Below are 26098 nucleotides of genomic sequence, written 5' to 3'. Positions count from 1 at the left end.
ATTGAGTTGGTTTTAAATTATATATATTTTAAAATGTATACATATAAATTTGAATAAAACTAGAAATATAGTATTAAAAGGCTGAAAACTGAATGGCATTCCCTGTATCTTCGACCACTGTTTGTGTCTTAGTTGCCCTTTTTCTTCTTTGTAAAATACATTTGATTAAATAAATATTCTAATAATTTCTTAAACTAACAAAAAGGTCATAATTAGAAGAGAGAAAAACTTGTGCCATGTGACATTGCCACCGAGTTTGGTTGTGTATGTTTATCATGTATCAGCCTGTATGTGATGTGTTTGTTCCAAATGCATCATGGGAAACGTGTCTCCTCTTGCTTTCCTATGTTCTTTTTCCTTTTTTTTCCTCCCTTCATTTTATAGCGAGAACAACGCTTTAGACACTCAAGAATAAATTCCCATTTTAAGCTGCAATCTTTCACTAAGTTTTGAAAGGTAAGTATGATTACTTGGATAAAACTCCAAACTATCATTTAATGTCATGTTAGTTTCGTATTGATGTGTTTTTTTCGTTTATTTTCGGTGAAAAAGAAAACGCAGAGCAGTCGAGCTATTATGTGCCTGCTCGGGGAGTCGGGGACCTAAAAAGCTCCGGTGAACTGGTCGAATTTGACTCGAAAATGCGCCTAAAGTGAGGGGTCATCTGACAAAATATTGTTCATCAGTTGATCCCTTGACATGTCTAGTGTCGTCTTCAAAAACTATATCCCACTTTCATGCCGCAATTTTTATATTCTTCCGTCGTTTTTATCGTCAACCTCTTCGTTTGGTATAACGAGTTTTCCTTCCCGTTTACATTCTTCATGCCTGTAGCCAGCCATCGTCTTTGGGTGCGTTCGATTTTGGACACATGGCAGCCGGTGTGGGCGGGATCGCACGGTTTTCCTTTAAAATAGCTCATTCTGAATAAAAAAACAAGATTTGTGTGTAACCGGGCAGCCCATGACGAAGAAACGAACGAACCCTTGCTCAATGCGCATCGGGCGGGGCTTATCAGGCAAATACTGTGCTGTGAGTGGTCGAAAGGTTCATAACATCCCGCCCCACAGGCCCGTATATAGGATGTGATTGGGTTACCCGATAAAGAGCTCGACGGTGATTGGATATTTTTGCTGTCCTTCAAAATTTTTTTTTAAACAGCTATTGCATAAGCCGCCTCAGGGTATAAATCGAAAACTGCAGTTTTCTTTTTACAACGCACTCTAACCGAAAAGTAGAATTTGTTATGTTAGTGTAAAGTTTTAAATTACCGTTTGTACCATCCGAAATTAAATTTCCCTTATCACATCTTTTATCCATCACCTATTACACTGAACAGAAGAGTTTAAAATTATTTCTGTTACTGAAACAAATGTTCAAAACGTCTGAATATGACTGACATTAAACGAAGTTTTTTAAATTATCTTCTTCAGGTAATCAGTAGTAGCCATGGCCCGTACCAAGCAGACTGCCCGTAAATCCACTGGAGGCAAAGCCCCACGTAAGCAGCTGGCCACAAAGGCTGCTCGTAAGAGTGCCCCTTCCACTGGTGGTGTCAAGAAACCCCATCGCTACAGGTGAGGAGGCTTCAGAGGCGGCTGTTTTATTCCCCATATTTCACATATTACTGCAAGTAAAACCTGAGGCAGATGGATATAGCAGTTTTCATCCAGACTCCAAATAAACTTCAGAATCAGAATCAGAATCAGCTTTAATGGCCAAGTATGTACACATACAAGGAATTTGACTCCGGCAACTTTTTTCTCTAGTACAGAAACAACTTAAATAAGTGAAATAAAAATAAAATAAAAATAAAATGAATCTCAATCTGTACACATAAAATATAGTATAAGAGCAGATATATACACCAAACCAGGGTTTTGTACAGTGAGTATACTTTAGAAAATATTTTAATTTGCTCAGTAATGCACTTCATACTAGATATAATCAGGATTTTAATGTGGAGGACTTTTCTGAGAGAAATCGGTGACTCAAAGAGACAGAGGTGTAACAGCTGTTATTGTGCAGAATGTGTAGGATTAATACATGTGTATTCATAATAACATTAAAATATTGAGAAAATATCAGAAAAGTACAAAATAATTCTCACTAATCTCTGACTTAACTAGCTGAAGGTGATTTGTGTAGCTTGATATCACTTTTTTTCCCCCCTATGTACTGTGAAGGCCCGGTACTGTGGCTCTGCGTGAGATCCGTCGTTACCAAAAGTCCACTGAGCTGCTGATCCGCAAGCTGCCCTTCCAGCGTCTGGTGAGAGAAATCGCCCAGGACTTCAAGACCGACCTGCGTTTCCAGAGTGCAGCCATCGGAGCTCTGCAGGTCAGTACAGTCCCTGTAGAAAGTTATTTATCTAGGACCATGTTGAAAACATGATGAAACATTCCATCAGAATGCTTAACGGTTTATTCTGCCATCTGCAGGAGGCCAGTGAAGCCTACCTGGTGGGTCTGTTTGAGGACACCAACCTGTGCGCCATCCACGCCAAGCGTGTCACCATCATGCCCAAAGACATCCAGCTGGCACGTCGTATTCGTGGAGAGCGTGCTTAAAATGTTTTCTGATTTATATGCGCTCCCCTTGTCCCTTCACCACTCCTTTCTCCCTTTTCTTCCTCTATACTTAGTAGTTTGGTTTGAGGTTCTATATATATATCATATGATTGTGATAACCGTAAGTGTGTGATCATGTCTTCTTCGGTGCTACTAGTAGCAGATTTTACTTAGAGGGATCTTCACGTATGTTTCAAACTTCGAATCACAGTTACACTCATCAGTCCTAATTAGTAAGCGCACAGGAATGCCTTGTTACCTCTGTGAATAAGGTATTTTTGCAAGCCAAGAATAGTGTATGATCTGAAACGGGCATAGGAATTAGCATTAAGGTTGAGACATTTGCATCTTCAGGCGGACACACACATTGATATAATGGGTCTTCGGATTTGTTCTTCTTTTCTTTTCTTTTAATAGAAATTTGTTGTAAAAGTAGTGTGTTTTTTTTTTTTACAATAATGGTGTATTTCTACTGTTAATGTTTAATGTATCAAAATACAAAAGATTGATTCTGGTTGTCAATTAGAAACGTCATTGTGCTATGATGACACTGCATGGTTTGACAGACTACAAGCGGCATATATGTAGCAGACCTATGTTGATCATACTTTGATTTTCAGCCACGTTGTTAAGTCCAGGTAATGTTATGACTTTTGTTCCTCTCTCAGGTTGGTATGATAACCCTTTTTTTCTACTGTGTTTTTGATTTATGTTTTCAGTCATTTTTAAGGGCAAAATATTTGTACTCTGAAATTCACATACAAACATAATAAACAGATTCTTGTGGTTAAATGAGCTGTGTGAATGGATATTTGCAATTAGGGCGTTAATCATATTTGTGCAGAAAAAAAAAAACAATGGACAGAAAATTGATCTCATGTCATCTATTGACATTTTTCAAGCAGGTGAGTGAAATGCCTTTTTGTTTTTGATCATTAACAGCATCTTTGGACTGTTGACGTCACCTTTGACCTCTGAAATTGTCATATTTCATATTTTCAAAACTAAATTATTTGATAAGTGCAAAATTGAAATACATTGTTAAAAAATTGTTTTAGCAATCTGGAAAAAACATTGATATGTGCAGCTTATGAAATAACAAGAAATAACACCCACACATAACTTTTTATTGTTTCTGCTGGCAAAAATACCTGTCTGGAAGAAATTGTTCTTTCTTTTTAAAAGTTGTTGAATATATTTAGAATGATAATTCTTATCCAACAGCACCTTTAAAAAACTAACTTTTAAACGCCTTGTCAGTTTGACCAGTGTGGACACATTCGTTTCAAATACACTAAAAACACAGTAGCACGTCTGTACCTTGTCCCCTCAACATAAAATAAAGCGTCGATAAATGCTAACAAGGCGCAGTAAAACTATTAACCCTCTTTTGACCCGCATGTGTCCAACTATCAGAGGAGTAGTCGGTGAAATGTTGTGAGAACACTGTTGCATTGTGGGACAGATGATTGACGCGGCGGCCATTTTCCCGCTGGACGCTGCTTCCCATTGTGGATACGAAGAAGAAAATAGACACAAGCGAAACATTTCTCACGACTTCAACTCACTTTCCCCCTAGGTAAGCCACTCTAAATGTGTCGCCGTGTTGTTAAATAAACTTTGATTTTTTAAAAGTTGTATTATTTTTCATGTATAATGGCATTTAAACCAGAAAAAGCTGTAATTTTGTCGTGTGGTAAAATAACACAGGCGGCTGTCGAAACGACGGTAAAATGCAGTCTTGTCTGCAGCCGTTGAGATGAGGGGAAATGCTGTTTCAAATTATGCGCCGGTTCAGCTCGGTTCTACGAAGCCGTAAGAGACCGTTCAGCCTCCCTGCGCCTATCTATGAGTTCCTTGAAATGTCTTCTGTGTTGTTCTGTTATTTTCTGATACGCGGGAACAGCGATTATTTCTAAATTTGAAGTTGTTTATGTGCTACTCCGTTGCTCTTCTGCCCTGGGTCTTTATCCCGTTTGCGCATCAAACCGCCGCCATCATCAGAGCGGGGTGGGCGGACCTAGCAACAGTGGAAGGCAGACCGTCGAGCCCGCCCCCTTTTTAGATTCTGAATGCCGATTGGCTCACATGTTGTATTTTTAGATACGTTTTGGTTTATCAGCCAATAGCATTGTCGTCCAACGTTGATTGATGTGTGTCATTCCGATTGTGAAAGTGAATGTAACTTTACGCACTAAAAAAGTTATTTCAAGTTGCCTGTTTCACTTTAAAAGCTTGAATTTATCTTTTTATCTTTATACATATGTACCCTAGGGGAATTTAATCATATTATATAGGAAGTGACCACCAAATTAGTAACATTACACTGGTGAAGAAGTAAAAACCCAAGGCAATGACGAAATATTGGATTATTGACGATTGCGTTCATGCGTTTGTTGTTGCCATTGAAGCACTCTTTTTTTTTTTTTCAGTCAACAAAATAAAGATATTGAAGGAAAAACAGAAAACTACTTTCTGACACTAACCCGACAAAATGATTTTCTCTTTTCCTCTTCTTCTTCAGGTAATCAGTAGTAGCCATGGCCCGTACCAAGCAGACTGCCCGTAAATCCACTGGAGGCAAAGCCCCACGTAAGCAGCTGGCCACAAAGGCTGCTCGTAAGAGTGCCCCTTCCACTGGTGGTGTCAAGAAACCCCATCGTTACAGGTGAGGAGGCTTCAGAGGCGGCTGTTTTATTTCCCATGTTTCAATATGTTCAACATGTTACAACAAGTAAAAGTTGAAGCTGATAATATATTTTTTCCTCGTGAATTTGTTTCCCCTCTCAAGCCCAGTAGTGTATTTTTTTTTGAGATTACACATAGTACATACAGTGAGCAGGAGTCATAAATTTGGATTTGTAAAAATTATTGGAAACATAAAAAGTACAACATAATTCTTACTAATCTCTGACTTAACTATCTGCAGGTGAAATGTGTAGCTTGATATCACTTTTTTCCCCCCTATGTACTGTGAAGGCCCGGTACTGTGGCTCTGCGTGAGATCCGTCGTTACCAGAAGTCCACTGAGCTGCTGATCCGCAAGCTGCCCTTCCAGCGCCTGGTGAGAGAAATCGCCCAGGACTTCAAGACCGACCTGCGTTTCCAGAGTGCAGCCATCGGAGCTCTGCAGGTCAGTACAGTCCCTGTAGAAAGTTATTTATCTAGGACCATGTTTCATCGTTCCACCAAAATGCTTAAACAGTTTATTCTGCCATCTGCAGGAGGCCAGTGAAGCCTACCTGGTGGGTCTGTTTGAGGACACCAACCTGTGCGCCATCCACGCCAAGCGTGTCACCATCATGCCCAAAGACATCCAGCTGGCACGTCGTATTCGTGGAGAGCGTGCTTAAAATGTTCTCTCTTCCTCTTGATCTTTCTCCTTCTCACCTCTTCCTGCCCTTCCTTCACCATTCTGTCTCTCCGTCCCTCTGCCCCTCACTTGCCCCCCCCCCCCTCCCTGTGTTAGTAGTGTGTAGAAGAAAACTGATTATATTATAATTAAAGTGTATAGTTGTGTTTTTCTTAGTGCTCTCGGCAGCAGACTTCTAGGGTACTCTCTTTTTGTGCATGTACTGACTCTTTGGTGATGAGATCTCCTCAAGCACACATTTCCCAGTTTGCACTGTTTCTGACTTGTGAAAGAGGGAATAATTAATGGATACAATAAGGAGTAAAACAATGCAAATTCGGAAGGGACAAACAGGAGGAGAGGGTGGGTATTTAGCTGCTGGGGAGACTCTCTTTTCTGCAGCAGGGTGCTAGAAGAACTTTCCTGGTTCTCTTCTCCTGTTTCCAGTCCTCTTCAATCCTCCACTCCAAATCGAGAACAAACCATGTTGGTCTGTGCTCATGAAAGCCCAGGCTGGATTTCTGGTCCCTGCATGTGTCTGCATGAGTGTCAGTTCTGATCACCACAGCAACATCGTATACAGTCTATCAGCATTTTTGGAGGAGTTGATTTATGATTACCATATTGATCATTGCTCTTATTTGTCATGTTAGATTTTGTTTTCCTTCCAAATCAGTCTCACATGGGATTTTTAAATTTTTTTTTTTAACATCAAACCATTTGTGGATGACACAGAGTTGGGGGGATGAATCAGATTAAAACACAGAGAACAAAAAAAAGCGGATTTGAAATATATTTTCTACTAGAATGTGATGCTACTGACTCCGTCTGACACCAAAGTTTGATTTTCTTGTAGGCGCTTGAAGAGTTTAACCTCACCTGTTTTTGTGGTGTTCAAATTGGTTTCATCGGATTATTTAAAGCCAAAGCTTGAGAGCTCAAGAGCGGTGTCAGAGAAACTTTTTTAGCAGTTTTTTAATAAAGGACCTGTTTATAGGAAAGGTTCGTCAAGGTTTGTAATGTTCTCTAAAACCAAAAGTTCTCAAAGTGTAAAAAGATTTTTTTAAAAAACAAAGTAACAGATTAAAATGTGACGATGTATTCTAAATCAGTGTTACGTGACTAATAATACTAGTCATGTTTTCTGTACACGTCCCCCCTGTGCTTCTATATTTTTTCTCTGGATCCAGTGATCATCTGTACACCTTTTCTCAGGTTGTCTTGTCACCCTTTTAACTTAATTTTAATTTTTTCTTTTTTGCTCTGTTTGATTTTCTTTTTTTTTGAAATGTTGAGGAAATGTTTCAATTAAACAATGTTTGTAATTTCCAGATTTGTCATATAAGGTGGTAATAAATGGATGTTACACACACTCTCCTGTTTTAGTGGTACATTTACTATATACCATTTGGGTTTACACTCTTCATGTTAAATTCTGGTCTAAGTTCTTCATGATAAACATTGCAAAACAAAATAGAAGCACTGATGACATGAAGGGCTGCATTCTTAACACTGGGTTCGATTCCATCTGGGCCTTTCTGTGTGGAGTTTGCATGTTCTCCCTGTGTCTGCGTGGGTTCTCTCCGGGTTCTCTCCAGGTACTCCGGCTTCCTCCCACCGTCCAAAGACATGCTGGTTAGATTAATTGATGATTCTAAATTGACTGTAGGTGTGAGTGTAAGTGTGAATGGTTGTCTGTCTCTCTGTGTTAGCCCTGCAATAGACTGGTGACCTGTCCAGGGTGTACCCTGCCTCTCACCCAATGACAGCCGGGATAGGCTCCAGCTACCCCGCAACCCTCCAGAGGACAAGCGGTTACAGAAGATGAATGAATGAATGAATGAATGGCTCCAGTTTACACAGATGTTGACCATCTCGTGTTGATGCCAGGTTTGCTGGTTTTACCACTAGATGGCAATAAAACACAGTGTAACTAACTCATTCACACTGTAGCTCCTTAGGCTGAGGAACAGACTTCTTGCTTAGGTTGCAATGTGCAGTAATTAAGAATGAAGTCAGTATTATATGATGAAATGATTATAAGATAAATTATATTGCTATATTATTAACTATGGCTTTACTTTCTTCCATGCAAGCCTGGATGTTTAGTTTGTTTTAAAGAAACACGATGAACGTCTACATTTCAACTGAACTTAAGTCCAATGGATTCTACTTCTTTAACCATTTTTTTGTGTGTATTTTTTATGTACCTCTCTTAAACCAGCGCACAAACTTCACAATCACGCATAGAGATGTGAGATGCTAGCATTACAATTAATATCCCTGTCTGGGTTGACATCATTCCCCTCATCAGTGTTTCATTTCATCCTTCTACTTCCTTGATTAAAAGGGATCAAGCCTTGCCCTCAGCCATATTCATTACAATGAAACACACACACACACACACACACACACACACACGCACACACACATTTCCTCGTATCATCGTGGCCTCAGCTACACTCATTACAATGAAACACACATAGACAAACAAACATCTAATCAAACACCAGCCTTTAATCCTGTTGTTTTGAATGGACATCACAACTACAGTGGTGCGGACTTACAAACGCGCATGTACACCCACAAAGAAGTATTCAGTGGGGTGAAGGTAAAGTGTATCAGCGCTCAATCTGGTGTCACTTTTGATTGACAGTTCAAATAACTGTAATACCCACGCATTTTGAGACATTTTTTGTCTTCAGGGTTGGTGTATCCTTATATGTTGTTGATTTTTTCCATGAGGTTTGCATTTGAGCAACTAAAAGTGGCCAAAGCATTGTAAAATTTCAAAATCTTAATTTAGTACGTATGTATTCATCCTCAGTGCATTGTGACACCTGTCAATTTCAAAGTACTTTATTTGTCCCTCAAAGAGCAATTCAGAGCAAACAGTTACAAGCGAGCACACAAAAACAGATAATATCCACATGAGTTCACACAAAGGAAAAGGCTCTAGACTCTAAACAACATGACAGTATCACAAAGTCTGAGCACACAGACCAGTGGCAGAGGCCATCAATATCCACAAGACACACGCACGGGCATTTTTATTTGAGTTATCATTCCGTAAACAAGAAAACTGACAATTTCTTCTAGCATGATAAAACACAAAACATTCCTGATGTCATTAGAGGAGTCTCCAGATGCTTGAGGAGCTTCCAGTGCAGTCAGACAACAGTTTGATGGTGACATGTGACAATAAATACTATAGACTGCCCTCACAGCATCAATACAAATCTGTATTCTGCAGTTACATGAATCCAGTTGCTGAATGTTGTTTCAATGCATCTTGGTGTGTCTGGAATATTTTGTCTTTGGACTCTGTGTATCATGTATAAATTCTATAGATGGACATCAACATCCATATTATTCTTCAGCTTCTGTGTTCCACTTTCTTTGGGAATCACTGGAATAAAATATGGGGATTAGCTGAAATGTTTCAATCTTGTCCTATTTTCTTGTCTTCTGTATTCAGAAAATTTTCCTTCAATCCATTGTGAGAGTGATAGATCAGTCCGGCCAGTCCATCAACTGATATATGATTGGTGTAAGATAATCATTAGGTCCTGCAAAAGTTTCTGTTTTGTAAAAAAAAAAAAAAATCTGAGGGGATTTGAATCAAAATGATTCATATGTATGAAAAGAAATGATGAAACATCCACGTTTGCTGCCCCAAAATGCTGCACATTTTTCCCAGATTACACTGAAAACCGGTTTCCCACAATTAACCAGTTAATTATAAATGCAATCATTCCATTCTTTGGATTAAAAGGAACAAACAGCTAACTCCTAGCTAATCTAACAGCAGGATTACATGGCAGCATATCAAAAGAACCACTTCTTTCAGGATTTGGATCTGAACACTGGCATGTGGGACTAGAAGAGCCAGGCGTTTGTTGTTCTAAATAAGTCTTTATGAATGAAAGTATGAATTATGAATACTAGATTGTTGATGCACAATTTGCAGTCAGTAAGTGCGCCCTGAAAATGAGTAAAACAGATCTGTGGTTCCTTAGTCACAGATGTGCCTGTCTTGTTTTTACTGAGTGCGTTGTATCTTTGTTGATGAGAAACATTCAGTCCAGAGGGCGGCTGTGGCTCAGTAGGTAGAGAGGGTTGTCCACGAACCAGAGGGTTAGTGGTCTGATCCCTGGAATGTGCCACATGCCGAAGAGTCCTTGAGCAAGACCCCAGTTGCGTGGCACTGGTGTGTGAATGTGTGTGTGCTTGTTTGAACGAATGGATAAATGCGTCTGTGACTGTAAAGCACTTTGAGTACCAATAGGTAGAAAAGCGCTATATAAAAACAAGGCCATTTACCAGAGTGCTTTTAAAGTGAAGGAGCATCGCGTGAGACTGTGACCACAGATAAGCAGCATGCTGCCCTAATTGCTGAGCACGTAATGGATTCTGCATCCAAAGAGTTGCGTAGATGTGTTTTTTTCTAATTGTATGTCTTTGTTCACGTGTGTTTGGGTGTGTGTGTGTGTGTGTGTGTGTGTGTGTGTGTTTGCTCACAACTGTGCGTTCACCTTCTCCAAGGTCTGCGTAGTGCCGCTCCATCTGTGGCACTCAGGGGATTACAGCCAATCTGTCTGTCTGCCGCTCAAAGTGCTGACCGTCAGACCAGCACCAGATTAACACAGTGTCGGGATTGGGAGGGGTTGGGGGGTGTGGGGGTGTAGGCTGGCGGGTGGAGCGTGGGGTGAGGAGATGGGGGTGGGCAGAGGATAGAGGTGGATGGATGCTGAGGAAGAGAGAGAGAGAGAAAGATGTATGTGTGCGTATGTTGGGGGAGGTGGCGGGTGGTGAGGCACAGGGGGCAGGTTGAGAGGTCGACCCCAGATTAGTACACAACTGGTACAGTGTGTGTTTGTGTGTGTCTTGTGGGGGCTGAGTGGGTTATAGACATACAGTATAGAGGGACAGAAGGGGAAGAAGGAAGAGGGACAGATGTACAGTATACGGCGGGTGGATGGGTGGGGGTCATGGTTGACACACAGCTCAGTTCAGTGAGGGGCTGCTGGTCTAATTTCTTTATAATGTAATAGTTAAGGTGTACAGTAAGTCTCAGCTGATCGCCTGTGAACACTTACATAATCTCAATGTGGGAACAAGAGTTGGAGATTATATGCAGATTTATATTATTATATTTACAAAAATACTGCATTATGAAGGCCTCATTATGCTTGGGCCCGCTCAAGGACATGCTGGTTAGGTTAATTGGTGATTCTAAATTGGCCGTAGGTGTGAATGTGAGTGTGAATGGTTGTCTGTCTCTCTGTGTTAGCCCTGCGATAGACTGGCGACCTGTCCAGGGTGTACCCCACCTCTCGCCCGATGACAGCTGGGATAGGCTCCTGCAGACCCCGCGACCCTTAACAGGAATAAGCGGGAACAGAAGATGAATGAATGAATGAAACCCAACAAATCCGACTGGAATACTTAGAACTGTTTCAGACACTCAGACACTATTAGACAAACAAAGTGGACTAAAGCCATAGGAATCTGTGGAGCTTTTGCTCATGTAGCCACTGTCCAAGCATTCTGTGCCCATTTCTGTCAATATGTTGGATAAACTAATTTCTAAATTTATCTGGCAGAGAAATAGACTCAAGATAAGACTTAAAACTCTTCTTCTACCAAAGGAGAAGGGGGTCTAGGGCTTCCAAATTTTAAATGTTATTATAGGGCTGCACAGTTAAATGCAGGAGTGGCCTGGATTAGAAATGATCAGGAATGATCAGGGTATATCTTTATCAACAGTGCCCTTTATCAACATGATCATCTGTTATTAGTGCTAAAGTTTAAAATTAATGAATAAAACATACTCTGAAGGTTTGGACTATAGTTAGAAAAAAGCTTAGAGGTCCATTATCTGTGCAGAGGGCCATGCCAAAGGTGGGTACCATAGAATTTCATCCCTCAGTGTGGGATAGTGGGTTTACAAGGTGGGTTGATAAAGGCTTTAGCACAATTAACTCACAATTCAGTGGAACAGAGTTCAAGTCATTTACCCAGCTTCAGGAGCAATGTCAGCTTTCATCCAATGTCCTGTAGAGATACTTTCAAATAAGGCAATAAGGCATATTACAAATCACAAAGAAAGGGAGTTGCTTAGCAAAAACCCAATTAATATAGAAGATTATTTTATTTGTAGGGTGGAAAAACACCTCCTAATTAAAAATCACGTTTGTCATATATATAAGGCTTATAAATGATACCCTGCTAAAGACTGAAAGTATTAAGGGGAAATGGGAACTGGAATTAAATGTTATAATTACAGATAATGTATGGAAAGAGATGTGTTAAAATTGTAAAAAGGACTTAATAGTCAGTTATGGAAAGAATCTGACTGGAAATTAAAAATATGGTATTTTAATACACCTCTCATAATTTCAACGTATGTGAAAGAATCTAATGTAGAATTGTGTTGGAGAAAATGTGGAAACATTGGAGGTCATTCACACATTATTTTGGGACTGTCCTGTAATCCAAGGATTCTGGAAGAGAGTCAAGGAAGAAACTGACATATTCTTACAAGTGAACTCCCCATGAGACACACTGATATTAATACTGGGAGCTACACCTAAGGAGACACGTGGTTCAGATCAAAGATACATGTTACGGATACTTTAAAATTATGACTGTCTGTCATCTGGAAGGATCCAAAACCACCCACCATAACTCAGTGGGTGCAGACACTGAAAAGGGTCTACACACAATGGAGCAAATGACTGCAAGTCTGCAAAGGTGGAACTGTATTACTCTGTATTTGGATGACTGATGGAGGAATATTATTATAAGACTGTTGTGTTTCTCTGTGATTGATATTGCTGTAATTTCCCTTGGTACAAATATCTATTTTCCATGTGATTTACCTTTATGGTATTTCTATTGCATTCTATTTACTTGTATTTTAATTCATAGGGCCCTATGTTAGTAAATGTTTTGTGATGAAAATGAAAATATCTAAATAAAAAGTTAAAAAAAAGTTTAAAGTTTGTCATCCCTTGGGACTGTTTCTGTTGAACTTGAACACACCACAAAGACCACAGCCAGCAACCAACCAGCAGGTACATTGTGCATCCACATCATAAGCATTTTCTCTCACCAGTGCAATCCACCAATTTCATTTCAACATCCGGAATCAGCTGAAAAGCCCCAGACTACGATCAGAAACCTGGTGTGTAGACGGCCTGATGCTGGCCAGCTAAAGTCCAGCATTCAACAGGCCAGGCAGGTATCTGCTTGGGGCCCCAGGCCAATGAGGCGATACCACAGTCTGCCTTCGTTTAGCTCTTTGAGAATACACTACCAAACAATACAGTGTGCTTTCTAAATAAACAGACTGCGTGTTCATACTGAATGAATAAAAAGCACAACAGCTTTAGTGTAGGATACGTTTATTTTTTCTTGTGCCTGTGGAGTGAGGACACTAAGTCCACGTGGGATGACTAGCTGAGACTAGGAAGGCACGGTGGTATTTTTTTCTGTGTGTGCTGGGAACTGTAATCATTTGGGAAGGGTGGTGAGTAGATGAGTGGACAACTGAGATTACTGTAGGGTACTAGTGCAGCACAAAGAGACACGGCGAGCAAGGGAGTGGGTGGGGTGGAGACGATAGGGTTGAGGAACCCGAGGGTGGGGTGTGTGGGTGGGGGGGAGTTGCTCCTAGGGATTAACTGTGTTCAGACATTAACACAACCTGGTACTCAGCGAGCAACACAGCAGGGTCCACTGCAGCATACACACTGCTTAACAAGAACTGTAGCTATTGACAGCGATGGGAGGGAAAGACAAAGAGATGCTAAGGGCTGGGTGCTACATGTAGGGTTAGCACGACTAATGACTTTTTTATACTTTGTAGTCGTCACATTTATGCCAGGATGTGACTCCATTTGCCTATTTTGCTATCAGAATGAATAAACTGACCTGATCTGTCTCACACTGTAAGGATCTGAAATACAAACCTCAAAAACAACTTACTCTTTAAATGCTCCTCTGGACTTCTGTCAACTATTGCTATTAGCAACATGCTAGCAAGTTTCTCCACACCTTCATTCCTGTATCTGAGCAGCATCAAAACCCAGAGTGAAAACGCCCAGTTATCCGGCTGATGGTATCAAGGCCTTAAGGAAACAGGGGCCAATACGTAAAGATATGAAGAATCACACAGTTAAAGTTTATTTCATGTACTAATGTTGGTCAAAACTAGTGTGGCACAAAAACACTCTAGAAGTGAACCTGTGGATTTCAGATGAGAAGTGAAATAACAACAAAACACACAGCTGAACGGCTTTAAATGTGCCTGTAAGAGCAACGTTGGACCGGTTCAATGCATTTCACCTTCTTGTTCATGGCTGTGAGTTTAGCTGCTGTGCAGTAACAATGCATCGTGTGTGGTGTGTTTGTGTATGTGTCTGTGTGTGTGCTTGCTTGTGCCTCTCTGGCCATGTGCTTCTCTAGTCACACTGCTACCAGACGCAAGAGGGGCGGGTGAGGAGAACACACACCGCCCTCCTGCAGACACATGGTTACGGGGGGCCTCTCCACAGCTCCCTCCAACGACCAGCCATGACATAACAATATGCTGCGGGCGAAAACACGAGTAAAGAGTCACCTTGGTGTCGCGGGGGTTAAGGTACTTTCCCATCGCTCTCAAATCAGGACCAACTGCTTCTTTATCTGACTTACATTAGGTAGGCAACCACAAAAAATAAAAGGTGAGGATCTAAAATGTTATAGAGGAAACAATGAAGCAGTGAAAATAAAAGCCAGCAATAAAAGTGAAAAGGGAAGAATTTTCTTTAAGGAATGTGTTTGACTTGTATGTTAAACACTAGTTATAGAAAGTAAAAAAATAAAAAGTTTGGTATTGTTGAATGAAAGCAAGAAAATGCTTCCAATCCAAACTGCATGAGACTGACTTTCTTTCTTTCTTTTTCACCGCTTAAAGGACAAAATCTTCCATCTTATGTATGTTTTTTACTGAGATATAATTTAAAAATTCTATCTATAGATTTCAATTTTTTTTCATGATTTTGTGTGATTCTTTAGACAATGAGCCGCGCGGCCACAGTGTTCAAAGATGTGAGATATACGTCAAGCTTGATGCGGTGTTTTGGCACACTGGAGATTATGTTTCTTATCAAATTCTATAAAGTGTACGTACATACAAGAGAAACATGGTAAACATTAGCATGATTGCACGGCTGCCTGTCCCTCACAAACAGACTGGTTGTTGATGTGTTTTTGGCAGACAAACTGACGTGTAAATAGCCACTGAGTCACAAACATGTTGACTTGTTGTTTCCAGAAGGGTTGTGAGTGTGTGTGTGTGTGTGTGTGTGTGTGTGTGCTTGTATGTGTGCGTCTGACTAATATTTTGTAACTTAATGGAGGCACCCCTGACCACCCACCCCCCACCCCATCCCATCAGTTTGTGATTGGTCTGTGGCTCCAGCATCGGGGATTAGGCCATGTTTCCCCACTTTACGTCCCCGGTTCCTCTCGCTCGCTTCTCTTTTCTATTTCTCTCTGCCTTTCTCCCCGCATCACATCACATGATCCGTTACATCACGGGATTGGGGTCAGAGCTGGATTAGGGCGAGCTACGCCAGCGAGCGAGCGAGAGAGAAAGAGGCAACGCTGGAATTACTGAAAGTGAAGGAGGAGAAATGGGTGGGTGGGCGGCTGAGGCTTCACAAATGAAAAGAGAAAGAGATGAGAGGGAAGCAGGAAAGATGGGAGAAAGTGAGAGATTGAGACAGAGAGGGAGGAAGAAGCACTGGATGGCACGGGAGGGGATTGAGATATGTGGGATAGGAGGTTTATACTAAAAGCAGGATTGAACAATACAAAGGTCCTGTGGTGTCGTGTGTGATGCTCTAATGCAGTGGGGGAAGCTCCAAAAGAATAAAACGTTTGTAAAGTGTTCCAGAAGATGAAGCATGTAATAAGTCTGATAAAGAAAACAGCAGGGAGCGTGAATGTGGTGGAGTGACAAGGGCAAAGGTCAACAGCTCAGACGCAAACTCACAAACTGCACTGAAAGTCTGTCCTCAGCCACTGAGGAGCAAAGGGAACTAAAATATGAACACAGTGTGTATGGCCCTTTAGATTATTATTTTTGTATTAATACCAGGACAAGCATCCATATTGTGTAATGGAATGGCATTTTTATTTATTTACCACAAGAAGAAGAAGAAGAGGAAAATGGTATCCTGGATCATTGTCGGATTTATTTAAACAGGTTCGAACAGTGACTAAATGTGCCTCTCCATAATAACAACACATGCCACAATCTGACACACACAGCTTACAACTGTACAAAGGCCATTTCAAGGCTGATTCATCATTCCACGTTGGCATCAGTTTCTCATTGTCCATCGTTTTTGTTGAGTGAAGGATAATAAGAACGTATGCACTTGAAAAACAGAACAATTGATTGAACAAACGATTGCGAGGCACAGGCAATGGATTGGGTGCACATTAACATTTGTGTTTTATACACTGCACAGAAGTTCTTTGTCCTTTTTGTTTCCACCGCAGGGACAGAGCTAAAGGACAAACAAAAAAAAACAAAAAAAAAAACAAGAGTAGCCTGTCAGGTTGTTCTCATTGACTGTATATGAAGATTCCTCAGGGACATCATCCAGAGTTTCCTGAAGAATCCTTCTGAAGCTCAGTTGGGTGTCTTTGGTAATCACCATCTTGGCAGTGCCTGAGTCTTTCAAACTCGTGTCTGTTTCATAAATGTCATGTGTGATGGCACCCGCCTGTCAGTCAGATCAGCCACACCCTTAATCATTCATTCATTCATTCATCTTCTGTACCCACTTATTCCTGTTAAGGGTCGCGGGGTATGCTGGAGCCTATCCCAGCTGTCAACATATATGGACTGCATCAGTTGCAGAACTTCTAAATATCTGTGTAGATAAGATTCAAAGGTGTATTTGTTACATTTGTCATTTCATTTTATTCAGATTGGTTTTGGAGCCAGTCAAGACATTAGCTGTGTCATCTCATGGTATACCTAAAGTAAAATTACTCAGACAGAAATGACATGAGAAATGTGAGCCTGGGTGATGTATGCAAGGTAGAAGCAATGGCTGACATGGACTCTCATGAAAATATGGCCAAACTATTTCACTCAACGAAACCTTCAAATGCAAGCTGACACATACACGCAAATCCTGAGAGCAGAAAAAGAAGATGACTTGCAGATAACATAAAGAATCAGTACAGTACAGTATAGATGGTGTCTGACACAGGCCAGTTGCATCACAGTGTTTTTGTCCTGGTAAACAGGACCTAAATTGACCCGCACTTGCACAGCAGAGGACAGGGTGAACCTAGGAGAGCCGGACTACAGATTAGACTACATCACACTGGCATCAAACTGGAACTAGAGCTGGGGTTTGTCCAGCTTTCTGGGCCTTCTGAGGGTGTCCTGTGGTGTCTGGCAACAGAATGCTGCATGTCACACAAGAGAGGAATTGCAGTTTCAGTATTACTCCTTTTGGTGGGGTATTTGTAATTGTAGGGCGAAAAAAGCTGCATCCCTATTCATTCAGTGTTTTCCTCACAATTTCCTCCCTGTACTAGTTGTACATGCTGATGTTTGGAGGACTTCATCAGTGTTATGTCAGGGTTTTTTTCTATTTTTATTTGTGAGAGGTCAAAGTTTAATTAATGATACTTTATGTCCCATGGATGCACTGGGCCCGCGAGAGCATCTGTCACCGAGGAGGGGGGCATTGGAACCAATTTGTCATCTGGAGAGGGAGAAGACTTTAATCCTGCCGATGAAAAGAGAAATGTCCAGAGAAAGATGGACATACAAGTGGAGAGATGATGAGTTGAGAGTGACGGCCAGGAGCAAGAAGAAGATGAGGGTGAGAAGGAGGAGGAAGAGGAGGAAGAGGGAGACAGTAATCCTGTCTAATTCACTTAGTGTTGCGCTGAGGGAGCAGGACACTAAGAGGATTTGGGACATTCTCTAAATTAGATCAGCAAGAATAACAAACTGCAAGGAGAGGTAGAGTGGAGGGAACGAGGGGGCACACTGCGAGAGGTGGCATGGAGGAGGGAAGGTGGCATGAAGCAGGGACCATGTGAGGAGAAGGTACGAAGGGAGAGCAGAAGAGATAAGTTACATGCATCAAGATAAAACTCAAATGAAAGCTGCTGACATTAAATAAGCTGAAAAGGTTTGTTGAGAGTTTGAATCTTTTTGAGCAGCCTAATGTTGGTAGTGGCTGCCTTCATTCAGTTCATTCATGAGTCAGAAAAACAATGAACAAAAAGGCATCAAATAGGTTAAATGGATGAAAACGTGGATAATACATCAAAGCACCTTAGCGTCAGTGATTCTGACTAAAATTCGTGCTCAATAGAACTCAAACTCAACGCCAAGCGCTCCTGTAATCCAAACCCCTGTTTCACTCAAACATATCATTAATCTGTGGCTCTAAACTCTGACTTTTACTGTTAGTGATATTAACTAGGTGTTAAGTTGTAATCTGCGGTAAAGCCCTTAGCAGAAGTGTATGCTGAGGTTGACAGTGGCTGGTTGATCCATTCATAGTGTAATACTGATCCTGTTACCACTGCTAGCCGCAGATCACTCACACCTACTTACACTGCAGTACTGTGTGATTTAGCAGCATTACCGCACAATTACAAATCTTATTTAACTGATGAGCGATGCACATTTTTACACCATTACACATAATCCAAATTATGACAATTTAAATGAATGCCGTTTGATATGGATTTGACCGGCTACAATGTGTGTTGGGTGGTGACAAAAGACAACTGATACTAATAATACAAAACAGACAACCACAAATGAGTGCTTTAACCACCAAATGTGTATTTCATAGATTGTAGAATAATGTTTTTGTGGAATGGCTGTGCTATCTTTAGCATATTCTAATATGGAAAGTGGTTTCTCCTGTATGGTTTTCCAATCATTAAGCTGAGTGAGGCCTGCACAAACAATAATAAAGCTGCGAAACCTTTTCATCCAGTTTTCCCTTCATTCAGCAGTGGCCTTAGGATTGACAAAATGTACTGTGCTTAGGTCATGTGCTGCCTTCTGGGCTTACATCCATAGGTCACTCACACGTAACAATGCACAATAGAAACCAGTAGTTCAGCATCAATTGTATATTAAGAATGATGAAATCTAAAAGATTGCTGTTTTTGCATTATTGATGAGCTGCTGTTATTTGGATGAATGCAGTACCACCTTGGGACACCTGTTAAGGTCTCATAATACAAGGGCTGAGTCTAACTTTAACAAATACGGACTTGTATTTTATTCACACAATATATTTACATATATTTACACAATTTACATAATATCTATTTTTGTCTCTCTTAAACTCTGTTTCATTAGATTTTATTCTTCATTTTATTTTATTCTAAACAGAAAATAGTAACACCTGTGTTTATGGGCTCGTGAGTTTGTGCATCTCGCTGTCTGTGAAAATTAATTATATGTGTGTGACAGGTGCTGGCTTTTATTCATCTGCACATGTATGTGTGATGAGTGCGACTGCATGCGTGTACGTGTTTGTGTCTGCGCGTGTGCTTGGCGCGTGCGTGCTTGGCGGCGTTGGGATTAGGAATCGATTAAGAGGAAATTGGACTGAAGGCAGGCAGGAGGGAGGGAGGAAGAAGGGAGGAAAGGATGAAGGGAGGGAGAGGGGGAGGGAGGGATGATGGGGAGGCCGGTCAGTTCTAGCGGCAGCAGCAGCAGCAGCCTGTGCCATGATTACAGTGTGCCTCCAGAGCAGGCCGGCCACCAGCTTGTTTGTAGGGGATTAGAGAGAGGAAAGAAATGAATCATATTTCTAAGTCCTGAGTGTATCTGTGTCTGTGTCTCTGCGCTTCACAGTCCATATGCTGCTGCTGGGGGATTATAGGAGCACACCGCCTGCAGGAGGGGGTCTATCTATCTATCTATCTATCTATCTATCTATCTATCTATCTAGTTTTCTTTGCCAACAACAACAAATGCGTAGGCCTAAAAAACTCAATATACTGTATGTGCAGTACATGCTGTATGCCACACACTGTTGCCTTTTCATTCCAAGTGTAATTGGGTAAATGAACATTAAAGCTTGTTAGTGAATGTAGTCTACTGCACTCTGTTAATGAGCTTTTGGGCTAGCCAGTGTTATGCTGTGTCACCACGAGGCTGAACCCAACTCTGTGTTCTCGGGCTAAATCCCAGTCAGAAGTCTCTCTGTTACTGGGCAGCCTGAGGAATGAAGTGCAACACCAGGGCCGAGACAAATAACACTGATTATGGCCCAGTGTAAGATGTAATAATCTGAATATCTGTCTGCTTGGGTTAAACCACAGGGCCTTATTACGCGACATATTGTATTTTGCAAAGCGAAAAATGTTGCCTAACGCACAGGCAACATAAACTTGTAGTTAATTAATGAGACAAGGACGGAACTACAATAAATCTACAGCTCTGCAAGCAACACTGCGACGGCGTACACCATCAATATGCTAATGATGACAATGCTAACATTCTGATGCTTAGCTTGTTGGATGTACGTTCTCCCTCTAAGTTTGGCATTTCTACATGCTGGCATTTGCAATTAGAGAACGATGAGGAATTCATTAGCTCTCCTGGTAGTTGGTATTGCTCAAACAGAAAAGCATGTTAATGGTGTTGGTTGAAAATCAAGGTGAGTCCAAGAGTCATTATATTCACCTTCTGGGGAACATGAATGACATGAATGTCTGCAGACTACTATGTACAGCAATCCTTGTGATATTTGCTAACACTGCAGTCAGGACCAAAGCGCCATCGCCAACAAGGCCAGCATACTGGTGTGCAAACTTGAAAAAGAGCTGAAGGAGCTGTGAAGCCTGTCATCAAAATATCATGTTATATCAAAACCACACATCAACAAAGAAGCGACACACATGGAGGGTCTATGAATACAGGGAAGGGGAGTCCATCCCACAATTTAAACTTATTGTGTATATGTTTGCTGAATTATACTGACTCAGTTTACGGCGCTGTCATTTGCACAGCAGGGAGGAATGTACAAACATTTCAGCATCATAAAGCTTAAAGATTTTCTTGCCATATGTCCGTATTGTATCGCTGTGAAAAAAAAAAACCCACAGCCTTGTTTCAAGATATATAAGCTAATAGCGCTCCTAAAACCTTTCATCCAGCACTTCTCGCAACCCCCGTGGTGCTGACCCTTTGGCCTATCTGTGGCAGGAACGCAGAAACATTCAGCAATCCAAAATAATCTGCCCGTCTCTCATACTTCAGTTTGGGATTGGTGAAGCAGTGGGACTCAGTATTATGGTTAGTTCTAATCTGTTTTCTGTCCTCTCTGCCCTGCTCCCTCTCATCTCTGCTTCATACCCACTGAACCTCGTGTATAGATTAGTGGAACACTCCCAGAAACGGATTCCCAATTTCCTCTCTGTAGACGTCGGACGCTCCCTTTTACTCTGTCGCAAATGGACGGATAACACATGTCACAGGGCAACCCTCCCTTGATTCAACACTTCGGTGATTAAACAGTCGAACGACTTAAGGAACACAATGAGCCCAGAGTTCAATGAAGTCGTTTAATGTCTCAGAAACATCATAGCTATCTAGCATGGTAGTGGTGAGACCGGTCAAACACGGGAGACAAATGAAATATACAAAATAATTCATGTCAGAAAAAAAAAGCAGAGAAAGCAATAGATAAAAGTACAGTAAATAATTAAGAAGCATAAATAGCTTTGTGTCCTATTACTGCTACTTTTATTGGATAAACCCCTGAGTTTGAAAAAAAAGAAGAAGAAGCAGAAAACCAGAAATATATAAACAGAAAAAATAAAAAGTTGGCAGTTTTCTAGAAATTAAGAAAGAGAGAGAGAGAGAGTCTGTTGGGTGGAGCGCCTGCATAACAACACACTGCTGATACCAGACATGATTGCATTTTCAAGTTTTAATATTTACAAAAGAAACATCAAAAAAAGTATATTAGCAATGTCCATGTCAGCTGAAGACATAATATTAATGATAATACTGATAATAATATCAACTTCAAAACAAATTACCACAATTTTTTTACTTCAACGAATTCACAAATTTTAAAAGAAACATAATATTGTTTAAGTCTAATACAAAAAAATAAAAATAAAAATCAAACGAAACATCAAACACATAAAGTGGTACCCATCACTCATATCACATCTTTACAGGTTGGAGTCAAGAGAGGCACCGACATCTCTGTGTAAAGGGGGGGCTGCATGGCCGCCCTGTCCCTTCCCTTTCTCTGGTGCGGTCTTCTCTCCCATCAAATACCTCACTGGAGCAGTTCATCAACAGAAAAAAGTTTATGATGAAGCCATCTGTAGATTCACGAACTGCTTCAACAGTCTGCTTACCTCATGCAAATACGGTGAGATGAAGTGGAAGAAGCGTTACTCGGCTGCCAATAGCCACAATATGACCATTGTTGGACAAATTGTGTGGAAGTGATCCTATTAAACTAACAATGAGCAAGCCATTCCGCTAATGATTACAACCATGCTCAAAGGCAACGGGTTTGTACTGCAGTCACTGGAGTGACCAGCTCTGCGCACAGGCTGCAGAGGGTCAGTATCATACAAGGCTATTGGGAAGCATCAGCTTGTGTCTGCTAGACATGTTTCACGTGCTAATGAATTAGTGGCCACCCAATGAAGACACCGCCTTTAGATGTCTGTTTGGGTATCAAAGCTTTTTTTGAGTCAGCGCGCTGATTAGGAAAAAGCAGCTTTGTAAAAGAAATACACCACAAAATATACAAGACAAAATCTAGAAGGAAGAAATATTGTAATCTTGGACTCTCATCTGTTCTTGTGTTTGAACAAGTCGATTTCCAATCTTTTCTATGTTAGTCCTGCAGACAACTGTCCCTGTGCTGTGTTTAAGAAGTTAAAGAAAAAGATCTAGCTCAAATCAAGTCAAGGCCAATCAAACAGTTTCTGAATTCAGCTCTATCAATTAAACCAAATGTACAAAATTTCTATGAAGTGGCCTCTGCTGTTTTGCATGTTCTCTTTAAATTTTTTTGCCATTAGAAATATGGTTGATCCTTGATTTCAAGGCAGATTTTCTTGTTGCTTAAAGTAAAAACACTACTGTCGTCCTTTGTAACAATCACTGAGCCAAGCATCAGCAGTTTACTTCCACACATATATTTGAGAAACAAGATTATTTCGGCTGATTAGTTCTTCAGCTGGTATGATTCATAGATTGTCCCGAGTTCTTGTCCTTTTTCTAAAACACAACAAAAGTAATCTTAGGTTATCACCCTACTTTGATTTTGTTCGATTTCTCACTTCTTTCCCCACCACTCTCCCTCTCTCCTTGTACCTCACTTTCTGTTATTTACAAGACCTGGAACTTCCAGGAGTTCTGGTCTTTGTAGTCCAGACAGTCAGCGGCATTGAAATTCAGCTTCCAGGCAGCTTGGTCTTTGTAGTCTAGACAGTCGACTGCCCCAAAGCCCAGTGATGCGGCCGTGTAGCCCTGGGAGGAGAGTGAGGCGGGAGACTGGCTGAGGGGCCCACCCATTGAGGAGGCTGTGATGGGGCTCAGGGCTCCTCCGGTGCCTGACAGCTGCGGGTGCATTGGAGACAGGTAGGAGCTACAGTCCAGGCCAGTGAAGTAGGAGGAGGAGCCTGCATAGCTCTGACTGTAGGCTGGGGCCTGGGTGTAGGTCATGGGGTAGGTGGTGGTGCGCTGCATGCAGGGGGTGGTGGAGGCTGACAGTGGGTCTGGCAGCGGAGAGATGGAGGCTGGGCTCCAGATGGACACGGTGGCACTGGCAGAGCTGGAACTGGGGGTGATGGAGGTGCCTGGAGGAGGGGGTGGAGGGCTGTAGGGTCCATTGCTGGGGTTGGCACTGGCCTCTGCGTTGGCTTCACGAGCAGGAGATGCCTTCTTCTTAGGGGGCCGTGGTTTGGACTGGCCTGTGCTCTGCTGCTGCTGCTGGCGGCACTTGGCACGACGGTTCTTGAACCAGACCTTTTGGGTGACAAAGATGCATTAGTGAGGATGAGGTTAATTATCACGATTTCAAATTTGAGACATCACCTGCAGAAAATAACCAGATATGTTGTAAAAGATGTTGTTCTAAGGTAACATGTCATTCCTTTCTCTTTCTGAATCTCTTTCTGTTGTTTCAGTTTTTCTTTGAGCATGTCAGAAGTAAAATAAAACAACATCAATATATAATATATAAAACACTGTAGCATGTTACCTGGACTCTAGACTCCGGCAGGTTGATCTTGAGGGCCACCTCCTCCCTCATGAAGATGTCTGGGTAGCGGGTTTTGGCAAACAGAGCCTCCAGGATGTCCAGCTGTGCCCGTGTGAAGGTTGTGCGTTCTCGACGCTGTTTACGCGGGGTGCCTATATAAAAAAAACGATTATTATTATCACTTTGTTATTATTATTAGCATGTCTTGTTTTAAGTATATTATAAAATTATGTTACAAAAGGTCTATAGCTGTGTAAGTCATTTATCACACATAAACACATAAACAACAACTCAAACAATCGACGATAAAATATAATTAATGTCCTTCAACAAAAACACCACAAACGAATTAATACATAAAATTATTTTGGCGTTTTCTCTTTAATTCGCAGCATAAATAATAAACATTTTCCGATTATTAGTCGTCTCTGGTTCCAGAGAACATAGGCCTATTTTGTCTGTTTGTGCGCTTGTTTTTATCAGCCCATATTTCCATCTCTTATCCTGAGAAAACATGATGCTGAACGAATAATTATTTTTCTCTGGCTGGAATAAATTAATGCAAATCTCGCGGTTTTATATTTGAGAAATGGGACCGTTCCGATCGAAATGATCTACAGAAACCGACGTGCACTCACGTTACATCACAGATACCGACTTTTAAAACTGGCTTTTAAACTTGGTTGATTGAAACTCTTAATCTGCAACAAGAAGGCCGAGCTCTGCAACGCCTTCTGTCGTCGGTCATTCAGAATCTCTTCTCGAGGATGACAGATGTTGATCGGAACATGTAGCCCATCACAACAATGTAGCAAGACTTCACGTCACGTAAAAAAAAAAAAAAAATCATCATGGCACACAGTAAAATACAATGAGTGCGCTTTTGTAAGTAGGTTACATGATGAGAGTAGCAGATTGGAGTGTGTTTAATTCTGTGTGAGAACAGGCTGTGATTCCATTCACACACATTTTCATTGTTTTTTGACTCTATAATCCGCTGAAGTTATAGGTCAAATGAACACATGTTCTGATTCTTAAATTCATACATGGAGCAAAAACGTAGAGCTATATTTTAACAAGCGCCACGAATAAATCGATCCTCTTTTTGTTTAACAGGTTTTACGCAAAAGAGTCGAACTCCTTCGTTTTCGTTTCAGTGTATTAATACTTTTTAAAAACTTGAAACAATAATGGGATGACAGATTTAAATATCCATTTAAATAGCAAATATACAGTTTTAAACAATGTGTTATTACTTACTGGGATATCCAACGGCGGCGGAGTGGAGCAGATCCATCCCGGGGCCGGACAGCGTTAACCCGTTCACGGCGTAATGGGGTTGCTTAATGTAGGACATCATGCCTCCTGCCGGTTTTAAAACACTCCCTCACTCTCTCACTCTCTCACTTCTTCTCTCAGACCGGGGGCCGGGTCTCCTAACTAGTCTCCAGGGGGTGTCTCTCTCTGTCTCTCTCTCTCTTTCTTTCTCTCTCTCTCTCTTCCCCCTCTCTCTCTCGTTTATTTTTTTTCTGTCACACCCCTTTCTGTTTTTCTTTTTGCTGGGTTGTTTGTCAGTAAGTTGTTGTTTTTGATTTTCCAATAGCAGGCTACTCTGACTTAGTGCCGTCGAGCCAGACACCCGTGGTCCTAATTGCAGAATTAACCTGTTACACCGCTAAACCTGTTTTCACCTTACGCGTAAAAACCCCAGCAGACTACGGACTGGTGTGGTTTATGCTTTTTCTGTTCAAATAAAAATGACAGCAACAGAAACTCAAATCAACCGAAGGCTATGAATTATGAGTCCTCGCCAAAAAAACCCTGACCATTAAACTAGACCTGCTATCTGCTGTTTCATCTTCAGAATCGTGCGTAAT

The 26098-nt window shown here is 41.2% G+C and overlaps 3 protein-coding genes across 3 annotated transcripts; 2 read left to right on the top strand and 1 right to left on the bottom strand.

Annotated features, from left to right (window-relative positions):
- The first annotated feature begins 314 nt into the window (after nucleotides 1-314).
- On the top strand, nucleotides 315-3362 carry LOC311498799 (histone H3.3A). Its single transcript, XM_084559537.1, has 4 exons — nucleotides 315-456; nucleotides 1434-1577; nucleotides 2187-2340; nucleotides 2442-3362. The coding sequence occupies exons 2-4, from the start codon at nucleotides 1450-1452 to the stop codon at nucleotides 2568-2570; spliced, it is 411 nt and encodes a 136-aa protein (XP_084415663.1). The 5' UTR covers nucleotides 315-456; nucleotides 1434-1449; the 3' UTR covers nucleotides 2571-3362.
- A 679-nt stretch (nucleotides 3363-4041) lies between these two features.
- Nucleotides 4042-7295, top strand: LOC311497962 (histone H3.3A). The gene is made up of 4 exons (XM_084558371.1): nucleotides 4042-4149; nucleotides 5095-5238; nucleotides 5550-5703; nucleotides 5795-7295. The coding sequence occupies exons 2-4, from the start codon at nucleotides 5111-5113 to the stop codon at nucleotides 5921-5923; spliced, it is 411 nt and encodes a 136-aa protein (XP_084414497.1). The 5' UTR covers nucleotides 4042-4149; nucleotides 5095-5110; the 3' UTR covers nucleotides 5924-7295.
- A 16052-nt stretch (nucleotides 7296-23347) lies between these two features.
- Nucleotides 23348-25581, bottom strand: LOC311497874 (homeobox protein otx5-like; the record flags this gene model as incomplete). The annotated part of the gene is made up of 3 exons (XM_084558239.1): nucleotides 23348-23986; nucleotides 24222-24373; nucleotides 25482-25581. 3 exons carry the CDS (start codon nucleotides 25579-25581, stop codon nucleotides 23348-23350), a joined length of 891 nt encoding a protein of 296 aa, XP_084414365.1.
- Between the last annotated feature and the right edge of the window lie 517 nt (nucleotides 25582-26098).

This window comes from Chelon labrosus (assembly GCF_963514085.1).
Source record: "Chelon labrosus genome assembly, chromosome: 13".
Lineage (NCBI taxonomy): Eukaryota > Metazoa > Chordata > Actinopteri > Mugiliformes > Mugilidae > Chelon > Chelon labrosus.
This window is presented reverse-complemented; position numbering and strand designations above follow the sequence as displayed.